At 38.3% G+C, this 12,404-nt stretch overlaps 2 protein-coding genes across 3 annotated transcripts in view; one reads left to right on the forward strand and one right to left on the reverse strand.

Moving 5' to 3' along the window:
* LOC145495242 (uncharacterized) overlaps nt 1-12,404 on the reverse strand; it is an 83,830-nt gene that overhangs the window by 14,299 nt on the left and 57,127 nt on the right. The gene's annotated exons all lie outside the window — the stretch shown is intronic.
* On the forward strand, nt 1,458-6,986 carry LOC145495042 (uncharacterized). The gene is made up of 4 exons (XM_081474620.1): nt 1,458-2,960; nt 4,499-4,708; nt 4,803-5,005; nt 6,554-6,986. Exons 1-4 carry the CDS (start codon nt 2,727-2,729, stop codon nt 6,786-6,788), a joined length of 882 nt encoding a protein of 293 aa, XP_081330746.1. The 5' UTR covers nt 1,458-2,726; the 3' UTR covers nt 6,789-6,986.

Here is a 12,404-nt window from a genome sequence, read left to right on the forward strand (position 1 = left end):
CCTTCGAGTTCGTTGGAGATTTGTTTTTCAAAACATGGATTTGGTTTAATTTAAGGAAGTAATATTTTCCAGAATATTTGCGATGAAAATAAGGGACGTGTTCGCCTGAGTTAAATAGGTGGGCGTGTTCGCTGACGGCTGATTCCAGACTGTTCTATTTCGCAATTTTTGACAGTCAGTCGACGTGTCAGGCTTGTAAACAAACTGGACAATGCTCGTACATTCGTTCGGTCACGTCAGGCCATAGAATAAAAACGCCGGCTTTTTACGTTTCAGAAAGCTCGCCAAAACTGCGTTCACAATATGACGACTTCCAACAATCCCTCGATTCTAACAGGCGCTCTCCATGGCGATGGAAAAGACCTAAACAACCTTGTATACAAATTCGATTCCGCAAGGCTGTGGCAGTATTTTGTCCATGGTGATCCAATCGCGAGTTCAGTCGAAAAGGGAAGGAGGAAATTGGTTACCAGCCACAAGCTCCAGAAGACTTACGTGGCAAAGGATAGGCGAACGATATTGAGACGAAAAATGCTGCTTTCAGAGATATAAATCGGCTACTTTTGACCTGCTGTCACAGTGGTTGCCTTTTGAGGAGAGGTGCATTCCAAACAAGAATTATTATACGAGGTCAAAGAAACACGGTTTATCGAAAGTCATACAATGAACAGAATTACCTCTTTTCCAAGCTCATGGAAATAAGAGTAACCGTAGGAGGAAAACGGAGGGTAAATTATACCATACCACCACTGGGAAAGGTATGTCGGACCGCATTTAGAAAATGCTATGGATTGTCATCAAGCAAGATACAAGTGTTGCTGAAAAAAATTCATCTGGATAATCCTTCCGTAGAACCCGACCAGAGGGGCCAGAGAACGCCAAGAAAATTTTTGCCCCTCGTGAAAAACATGGTGATAAACTTTATTTGCTCATACGAGGCAAGCGAATCCCATTACCGGAAGTCACGAACTAATGCTAAGAAGTATTTTGACTCAAAAGTGTCCATGCGTCAAATGTGGTCTGAGTTCCTTAAGGAAAACCCAGATTTAAAGACAACCAGTTTAAGAAGAAACAATAAAGGTCCAGTTTTAAGTTTTTCGTCATTTAGAAACATATTTAACAGTGAATTGAAGGAAATGCTTAGTTTTAGAAAAGCGAGACAAGATACCTGTCAAACTTGCGACAATAATTCCAATAAATTGAGGGAACAATTGAGGAAAACTGGGCGGCACAGGTCCGAAGATGAAATTTGTCGGCTGAGAACTCAACGCCAGTCTCACTTAAGAGAAAGCGAGGCTAGATTCGCTTCCTTAAAATACGATGTAACTATTCTCGCTACAAAAGTTCAACAGGCCATTTAATAAATAAAAATTATATTGAAATGGACTTCTTGTTCCTGTTTTTGATTTATTGTAGCCTGATCATTAGAGACTGATGCATTCAACTTCAAACCCAAATCCCGAAATGTGTTAAATATAGATATAATCTTTCTGAAGTTGAGAAATTTAACAGGACCCTCATTCGACTGACACACTAAGTCGGTACCTTTACCGGGTCTTAATATCTTCAACCTCGCGGAATATTTACACAGACAAATTATCTATACGCATGTACTTCGCTGTTTTACAAGTACCCTCGCTGTTATACACTTACTAGGCTAAGTGTGTAGACACGTTTATTTGCTGACGGAGTTCGAATTATGATGAAGCCTGATAAGATTAATTTAGCTGAAAAATCCTGACGGACCGTCAACGAAATACGAGGCGGTGGCAACTGATTGACCTTGTCACGAAATATACCTCCAGTTTACAGGAATCAAACTTAAGAATTGTAACTAACATTCCAATAATAAATGCTCTCCTTTTTATGTTTATAGAGACTTTCCGTGTGCAACTTCACAGCAATTTAGAAACAGCTGCGTTGGTAATTTGTTTATTTCATCGGTACTTGGATATTTCAAGATTAAAAAGTAAACAAAACGACTTGAAAACGTCGGTGGTTCCATCAAAGCTGAACAAGAAATTCAAAATTAGAAATGATCCAATTGAGTTGCTTTTAGAAGGTGACAATAGCGGAGAGCGCTCTCACGGGTTTTGCTAGATATGTCTCCTGACGCGTCGCCTTTGAATTCTTTTTTGCACGAGTTCCGATGTTACTTTGTATGGTAAACACCGAACAGGAAAATAAATTAAAAAAAAAAAAAGAAAGCTTACAGGTCAATGTTTTCACTGAATGTTTCATAGGTCCATAAAGTTGCTACTATCCTAAATAAACGCCTCAGACAATCAATAAGTACATTTTGATTGCTTCGTCCACTTTGGCCAAGGTTGCGCAAACAACCCCCCTCCGCTACCCCCACCCCGGCCTCATCCCATACAGAAATCTTCTACCGTCCTCGAAGCATTAAATCGTTTTCCTCGAGTAGCTTTCCAGCAATTTGATTTGTTTTTTAGTTTTGTAAATAGCAATTATTGTTTTCTGCGCTAAACAACACTCTACGATAGACCAACGGCATGTATGCATCTTTACTAGTATCACTAGTGAAAATTCATTGCTCCGGTTCAGTTGCTGATTTTTCTTCACTAGTGAAATTTCTGATTCGCGTTTCTGATTGGCTAATCAGCCAGCACCAGTTGTTTCCTACGATTTTTATGGGTAAATCTCAGTACCTATAAATAAAACGCTTTGATCGTCAGCTCACAAACACCTGTAGGAGCACTGCAAAGATGCCGCCCAAATTTGCGAATGTTAGAAGAGTTATGCTTAAGCACAAACGAGCAGCAAAATGTCCGTTTTTACAAGAGTTTATCCTTAAATCTGTTGCTTTGGCAGAAGAGACAAGTTTTGTTTCTTCTGAAGAAATTTTTAAGGAATATTGCAGGGTCGTCTCATTGTGGACAGAAGAGGACAGTACGCTCGGGCAAACTCAGTATCTCATGAAAAAGGGAAGTTTTTACAGGGTAAGTATTAAAATTCTTGGAACCCGATTACATTAAACTATTGTGACTACCGTTGGACCCTACAAATTTAACTTAATCCCTACTAGGCTAACCCGAAAAAAAAACTGTAATCCCCGTTTTTTCGAACTCTAATCTGTTTCCCTTGGGTGTGCCCCGGTGTTATTTTAGGCATTTAGCAACGGTTAATTCGAACTCGGTTATTTCAAACTTTCCGCTCTTTGGAATTGATTTTTGTGTCCCATGACCTGCGACGTACCAATCCCTTTTATTTCCAACTGCAATGATACAATTGAAAACTATGTCAACATTGAAACATATATCAGATCACCGTTGAGAAACTAATGTGATCGTACTTTAATCTTTTACCTTAATGTTCTTCCTGCAAAGTAGCTTTTTAGCTAAGCGGAGTTGTCACGATAAATAAAGAATTACCAATTATCAATTACCTCCTCAACTTTAGGCTCATTTAAAGCCCGTTTACACAGACGATTTATGGTGGCCTTATATTTGTCGAGCCTAAAGTTGTAACTATCTTCGGTACGATTCGGTCTTCATTTCACCATGATATCACCTTTTCTTGTTTATAAGTTGTGTGTACATGCTCCAATAATAATCCTCTCTCCATTTGAACACGCTGCGATATCGCACACAAAACGAGCTGCTATTGCAGATGGTTAGCTAACGCAAATTAAGCGCTTCAAAAAGTCAAATGAGTTGTCTTTCATCTACACTTTATAATTAAAAATAATTGAGTTAGAAACTTAAATATAATAACAGCATGAACCCGCACATCGATCTATTTTATATTAGTATCACCCAACTAGTGGACTAATGCAAATCCTTCATTTTAATTGGCTACGCTAGTAGAGGACTATTAGTAATAGTCCTCGAGTAGCGAAATTGGCGCAATCGAGCATGACGCTTTCTTTCTTTCTTTCCCAAACAAATATTTCTTCAACTTGCATTTGCTAACTTTATTATTGCCTTTTCTGTCCGACTAGTTGGGTGATACTAAAACAATTAGACCCTTCGCCCTCAAGGGCCACGGGTCAATAGCCCATTCGGCTTCGCCTCATGGGCTATTGACCCGTAGCCCTTGCGGGCTACGGGTCTAATTGTTAATTATACCATTAATATACAATAAGCTTACTATCCAACTACTTAGAGAAAGATTTACGAAAATGTTTATTACAAGCGTTACGAACTATTTTTGACTGGTTATTATTTACATATTATTGATACTAGGAGCTATGACTTTTAAACTAGAGATAAGCTAAACGATGGGGGTTTCTTTTCATCAGAGAGTTCGAAATAGCAGAGTCCAACTGTAGCTGATCTTTACGGATTACCTACTTCGTTCTTTGTACAAGTAGTTCAACAGTTTAAGATATATGTCCGCCCTGTGTAATTGTAGGCCCGATTTTAACTCAGTTTCCTAAGTCGTTAAGAATGATAGTAATCGAGAAAAAATGTATGTAAATTGAGCGAACCATTATCAGCATTTAAACATTGTGTGTTTTTTACCTTGTGTTTATCAGCAATTTAAGAAAGCGGTTCTTGTATATGGCCAACAGAGGCTATGGCCAATAGCATCAACTACCCAAGCTGGTGGAAACATTCGAGGGTATACGGGGATAGCCCTACAGCGTCCAAAGAGAGAGCCAGCCGTTGAATTTGGGGGGCGTATAATGGCTGAGAGAGTTCAGCATTATATGTCCCTCAACCCCAAACCTGCTCCACCAATTGAGGTAAGCAGTTATGCATAATATCAGCTATCTCGTGTTATCTTTCTGGACATTTAACCTGTCGCCGGAATGCTGAACATTATGTTTATTTCTAAAGCTCCACGATGTGCCGAGTGACCCGGTAAGAAAAGCGGGAAAATGCGCCTTCGCCTCGCGGGACATTAAAAAGTGCGAGGTCCTATGTGAATATGAAGGAGAAGTGCTGACTTTGGAAGAAGCTAAGAGGCGTGAGGAGATCTACCGAGAGGAAGGGAAAGTTTGCGCCCTCATGGTTTTCGAGAGTGCGGGTCGCCAGATTGCGTGAGTGCTATTATAAGTGTGTACATAAGCGTGTTTTGAGATTTGTTTTATAATTTGCTATGTATACTATATTGAAAATTCAGGGGCAAATTGGAAAATTAACGCAGTTTGGTTTAGAAATGAAATGAAATGAAATTTGAACATATCAATTTATTCAGTGGCGACTCCGTGGGATAAACAGAGACGCTTTTTTTATAATCAAGATAATAAGATATATAGTAGGTTAGCTCTTAAATAGACCACTTTGAACAGAAAACTACAAGATTGGTGACAGAGCTTAGGATACAAAAGCAATTTCAAAGTCTACGTACAGCATTTACATGACACACTGTAAATGAGGACTCAAGATGCAAGCTAATAAGGAGTTGTTTTTCCGTTTTTGCTCACCAATCACGTTCTCATTTCTAGGTGTTCTTATTGTTGTCCAGCTGTACTCATTAGAAGCAGTTGTACGAGTAACGCGTAAAAGAAGTTCAGACATCTCACATTGTTCAATTTGTATTGTGGGAGAACAATTAAACGGATTTTTGTAGCCCTTAACCGTGCGCGTAAAACGGTGCGAAGTCATCGTTTAAGGAAAGAAAACGTTGCATAAATCTTTTACGAAGCATTGTAGTATTTAGTATGATACCGTAAACTTCCGAAAGTAACGATCGACGTTACTTTCGGAATTAGCAGTCTTCGGAGCTTCTTACTTTCGGGCTGTGGTTACTTTCGAGGGATCGTTACTTTCCGGGAGAAAAAAGCGTTATAAGAAGTTGGTAGGAATGAGATCTTTTTACGAAATAAAAGACGGAAATTCGTTAAAAAAGTACTCAAAATATGAGACACAATTCTTCGTTCTAGCTTAAATCTATGTTGCTGCCATATGGGTGGGCTCTTCATGCGTAGACCGTGTTACAGTGATTCGTCAGGAAAGTTAGTCAGATACCATAAACTGTTTCTACTTCATCACGCACTGCTATGTTAGTTCGCAGTATCATATCTCAGTGCGATGGTCGAATTTTCAATATAAAATTGAAGAAACTTTCCTTCTTATACGCTCCTGCTTAAAATGAAATTAATTTGAATCAAAGTTTGCGATAATACGTTCCTGCTACTTGATGAAATTCTGCGGATTTTGTTTTAACACGACGCAACATTAACTGATGAAGCACGAGTGACATTTCACAGCGCTTCCCGACATAAGCGATACATTTCCTTGTTCTAGAGTGCCATGAATCAAGTGGCACTTGAAAACGCTAGCACTTGGTACGTTTAACTCGCAATTTGCATCTTTGCTTGCCCTTCGTGCTAAGTGTTCGCCAAAAGAGCCACAAGTCTCGTAAACATAAATTTATAAAGCGATACTACACTCTAAAAAGAGCTCACTGAATAAGATGCATATCTGTTGGGAGGCTTGTTAGGTACGGATATACGTATGTACATGTACTTCAGTGCTACGTTGTTGAAACCTGCATCAAACAATGAAATGTTTTTCTGTTCGTCATTTTATAAAGAGTAGTGCGAAACACTGTGTAATGTTCTCTTTTTTGTATTTATATTTAGGATTGATCCATATAGAGGCAATGTGAGGGGCGAATTACCGTGGGGTGCAACATTGAATCACTCGAGGAACAACGCTAATGTAAGGCCCTTCATCGCCAACAAAAACTCAAGAAATCCAAGGGTTTTTCTTGTCGCCCTGCATGACATCCCAGAAACAGTAGAGCTACTATGGGACTACAATGACAAAGAGTGGGCGTTGTATTCCAATAGCCAGACCCTTCCCCATGGCCAGTAACTTCAGTTCTAGTGGCACAAATACATGTATAAAAAAGTATTGTGTATTTATTCAAGTTTGTGGATAAAGTGAACATCCTCGGTAGAAAAAGTATAATAAAAGTTATTAACTTTCATCATCTGAGGAGTCTTCTTCACAAGCTAGTGAGGCATAAAAAGCTTGTGCGCGTTCAGATAAATATTTTCGCGCTAACTTTAGACAGTCTTTTTTCACTTGATTATTTACAGGCCTCTGTTCATGTCTTGTAGGTACGAGTAAATCGGAATTCAATTCCGTCATTTGCTTTTTTTTGTAGAACGAAACCATTCTTGGCTTCTCTTTAGTGTCAATATTAAACCGTATAAGCACAGTCTCAGGATGGTGTACAAGTTCCAATTTCCCCTCGAAATCTGCGACTTCTCCATAACCAAAATTTAACCACGCTAACCTTCTGACTTCAAATTTCTCCTTATCTAGACCCTCACACCTGGATATATACTGCATCCTAAGCCAGGATTTATAGTCCTTGATCATGTTTAAAGTTGCCCAGTGTACCTCGATATTTTTTAAAGGACTGTTCTTCAGCAAAGTTGCCCATTCTTGTGGTAACTCAACCCTCTCTACTGTGTCAAAAAACTTCTGAATACAGCCAAAAGGCCTGTCGCATATCGAGTAGGAATGTCCCTCTAAAAGAAACTTGAGGTCTATTCTCAGAAACTGTCCCTTTTTCACCAGGTAATCGAGGTAAAAAAACAAGAAGCATTCTTTAAATTGGCCCGGAGAGTTATCACACCAGATTGTTAGCTGATCAAATCTGCCATATTTTGTTTCCATTTTTTCGAGTAGATTGTTCAACAAAGATATTACCTCGTTCGGTCCTGCTCCACCAACACTGTCATCGTAGAGGAAGCAGTGAATAGTTTCTTCATTTGCACAGTATATTCCGAGAAGATTGGTTCTTATTTTCCTCGAATAGTGGCTATCTTGTGCTGAGATCTTTGGACAGGGCAAAGTCTTGTGATAATCAAGTTGCAAGACGAGTGCTTTTGGGAACATATTTTTAAGTTTGTGAATTGTCATTGCTTTTAGAGTGCGTTTATGTATCTGTTTATTCGTTCGACTACGTGATTTGCATTTTTAACGAAGAAAGTTCACGATTCTTCGCGGTAAAGCGTTTTACTTAATCTACGTTGGAAGTTGTTGGGAGTTGCTTCACTAAGACACGTACTGATTCTGGGTGACGTCTATAAGGACCTATCAGAGTGTTGACACTTGGAAGGTCAATGGGTCACGTTTATGCAATTGAATGATCTCTTTCCGGAGACGTCGATTCTTTCTTACAATTCATATAGTGCGGAGTGGATACTTAGCTTGGCTGGTAAGATAAACAAAACAAGTGAGCTCATGAGATAAAGAAACAATTGACTAATATAAAACTCTTTCAATTTTAAATACAGCGAAACCCCGTATCGAGGGATTCAAACATCAACAAAAACAAATAAAGATTGCTCGACCTGTGCAAACACGCATACTGATTTTGTAAGCCATTCTTGAACTTCATAGTTGCAAGAAATGTTAAGTTGGAAATAAACAAGCAAACCTTTCGGAGGAAAATGAAGGCTTTAGGTTGGCCGAGATATAGATGAAACGGGCATTAAACACGGGACATTACACTCCTTTTTTATAAGGATATTGTTTTTTTTTTCCTGGCTGAATGTTCTTGTCTTTCTGGCGATTGTAGGCTGAAAATATTGTTGTGAATATTTATAGAATATAGACATTATAGTGTATGACAGAACAGAGCCATGCTTCAAAATCGCAGCCTCGGGTTCATGCTTAAAATATTCTTAAAATTTCGCAAAGTTCGGCCTCAATATTCTAAAGAGAAAGAGTGTAACCGGCAGGCACCTTGCCATTTCGTTGTGAATACTACAAGCACAAATACGTTTCCTGGGGGTTAAAGATACCATCCCGAAATATACTATCTTCTTACTTCAGTACTGATAATTTTTAAATGGAATAGTATATCAACCTAATGCTGAATTCTCTTGGAAGAGGGGAAAAGATTAGATCAGCTAAAATTTGAAGTTTTATCGGCAAAGTCGACTTTGTATTCCTTTATCTAATCTAGGAATATTCACAAGAATTTTTTCAGCCTAGAATAAGCAGAAAACTGATAAGAATACTCAGCCTGGGCCTAAAAACAATATTCTTTTAAAAAAGAGTGTACGTGCTAACTAAGGATGAAAAGAACATACTGTCGCGGAACGTTTTGAAGGCGTGCTAGCCAAAACAATGCTGTTGGCCGGGTACAAGTTAACGCATTACATAAAAGTTAACTCGCGGCACCAGGTAAAAGGCCGAAAAACGAAATTTAGATGGGACATATGAAGGAATGATTTTATCGGAAAATGTTAGCTTGTAATATAAATGCACACGGTGGTACCTTTTGAAATTCTAAGTTTTTACTGCCCCACCTAAAAAAAGTAAAACCACTTACAAGCCCTTTGTTATATAAAAAAGATAAACTCCCTGCCTTTCCTAACGGTGACTAAAAGATACCGATAATCGCCAATTCAAAACTTTGCCAAAAACACCGCTTTATCGTAAGAAAATATACGAGCAGCTGGAAAACCCCCACCCCGTTAGATGCTGGAGAGCTGCAATGGAATGTGACCAATCCAAACGACTTTAGCGGAATTGAACTATTTCTTCGCGAAGAAGTCGCGAAAGGCGAAAAAAAAAAAACATCGTGACATCCATTCTCAAATCCATCTCTCAGTGAAGTATCAAGGCAGATTGCACCTGGAACTTCTGATCAACGCGGGTAGTGTAAGTTGCAAATTTAACTTAATCCCTACTAGGCTAACTCGAAGAAAGAAACTTCTCTCCGTTATTTCGAACTCTGATCAATTTCGTTGGGTTTGCCTATTATCTTTTAGGCGCTTAGCACCGGTTAATTTGAACACGGTTTTTTCCAACTTTTCGCTCTTTGGAAATATTTCTATCTCCTTTGACCTGCAACGTACTCATCCCTTTTATTTCGAGCTCTAAGGGTAGAATTAAATTTATAAAGCGATGCTACACAATAAAAGGGCTCACTAAATAAGATGTACATATGTTAGGAGGCTGGTTATGTACGGATCAGCGAATGTACATGTACTTCAGTGCAAAGTTGTGGAAAAATGCTTCAAACTATTAAATATTTTTCTATTCCTCGGTGTTATAAAGAGTAGTACGAGACACCGTGCAATGCTAATTTTTTTAGTATATACTTAGGATTGATCCATAAAGAGGCAATGTCAAGCGCGAATTTAATCTTTAATCTTTAATCTTTCAGACAAATTCCAAATTACATTACATTGAACAAGTCAATCCAATGAATTTGAGGAAAGCTTAACTCAGAATAAGAGATTCCTTAATATAAGCCGCCTTAGTTGATCATTGTATGATTGTCTACCGAGTTAATTACGTAGGATCCAACATTAAATTATTCGCGGAAAAATGCAAACGTCAAAATCTTCCTCTTTATCTAAGACTCAAGACATCTAAGAGTAAGCAATAAATAAGCAATACATTTCCTATAGAACTAAAGAGAAAAAGAAAGGGCATTGTATTCTAAAACCTAGATCCAACACCTACAACCTCAGTTGTTGCAGGAAAAAGTGCCTTCCCACACAAAAACATGTCTTTAGTGATAAGTATTTTTTAAAAAATACAAATAGGACTTCAACGTCTACGATCAAAGTCCACTTGCTTGTGTCTGGCTGGCTGGCTGCCAGCCCCTAAGACTGCAGGGCATTGCCGGCCAAGGCTGTCCTGCAAAGAAAATGAGCAGTTTTAACTGAGGAATGTGCCTCTCTCTGTGACCCACCCCACCCCCCTGGGGTTAGCTCCTGGCAGCCGCGCTTGGTATCAGCGGGTAGCCAGGTCCCAGGGCTATCTTCCCCCACCCTCCTTGACGGAAGCCCCCCAGGCTTTTCAAGCACCGCAAAGGCCTCCCTGCCGGCTATCGCCGGCAGGCAGGCGCGAAAGTTTTGCCCCAAATTTGACACGGTTTTCATAAATTCAGACATATATATATATATATATATATATATATATATATATATATATATATATATATATATATATATATACATATATAAAACGTTTGATAAAGCAAGGACGGACAACTTCTGACGGTAAAAAAAGTTAAAAAGTTAAAAATTTAATAGAAAAACGTTTCGGTCTTAGACCTTCATCTGGTAACTGATGAAGGTCTAAGACCGAAACGTTTTTCTATTAAGTTTTTAACTTTTTAACTTTTTAACTTTTTTTACCGTCAGAAGTTGTCCGTCCTTGCTTTATCAAACGTTTTTAAATTCAGTTTTGCGGTGAGGCTTGGACTGTGAATCTTCATTGATCCTCCTGACGCAGTGGCATTCTTTGTTGGCTTGAGGCATTTTATAACCGTTTATATATATATATATATATATATATATATATAAAATCGTTACCGGAACTCTCAGGCCAACAAAGGTGTCACAGCGTCAGGAGGATCAGTAAAGATTCCCAGTCCAAACCTCGCAGCATAAACGAACGTAGAAAGTTAAAAAATTGTGAGGACGGACAACTTCTGACGTAAAAAAGATTAAAAAATTTAATAAAAAACGTTTCGGTCAGAGACCTTCTTCAGTTATTACAACTTTTGAATAAAAACGAGCTTTAAATAAGATTAAGGTGCTAGTGATTACGTAATTACAAGTGACAATTAATAAAAGTACAAAATCACGTGAAAGAGCAAAAAGTGGTGTTAATTAACAAAGAACAAAAAACAAAATCAACAAAGCGCAAAAATATTGAATAAGTCAAAAACAAACTATTATGGAAATAATCGGCAGAGTCTGAGAGATAAAAGCTAAAAACTAAAAGACCAAACTGGCTTAAACAAATAAAATAACCGAAGAGGCAACGCGGCAAGCATTGGAAAAAGTAAAACCCTCCCCTACATATAACTGAAAACATCAACTGTAACAAAATCCCAAAACGAGGCCTTTGAAGCCTGAAAGGGCAAATTAGCAACAAAATCCCTGGAGGGGCCCTTAAATAATATTAATCATAATAAGATCCCCTGACAGGGCATTTGAGTCCAATCAACACCTAAAAGGCTGACAAAATCCAAGAAAAGGGCCTTTGAACGATCAATCAATAACGTACAATATAGGAGAGGATTTAATTAATTATAACAAATTCTATTTTTCGAATGAAATTCCTTTCTTTTATTTAAGCCATGGGGTGCCAAAGAGAACAGCTGAGCACTCCAATAAGCCTCTTTTGTAATTAGAAGCCTATCGATCTCCTCAGAGTTGTTTTGGGTCTGTACCTGATCAATACATTGGAACGAAAAGTCATCTAGAGTGTGTGGGATTTTGTTGAAATGTATTGCTACTTCACAAGTTGTTTTGTTTGTGAGCATAGTAGACTTATGATTACGAAACCTAATTCTAAAATCGGTAGTGGTGGATCCCACGTATTGCAAGCGACATTTCTTGCAAGAAGCCAAATAAATTACATTTTTTGAATCACAAGAAAGCCTGGAATGAATGGTGTATTTTTTGCCCGTCTGAAAACTAAGAAATGATTTGGATTCAACAA

Source organism: Orbicella franksi, chromosome 8 (genome assembly GCF_964199315.1).
Source record: "Orbicella franksi chromosome 8, jaOrbFran1.1, whole genome shotgun sequence".
NCBI classification, from domain to species: domain Eukaryota; kingdom Metazoa; phylum Cnidaria; class Anthozoa; order Scleractinia; family Merulinidae; genus Orbicella; species Orbicella franksi.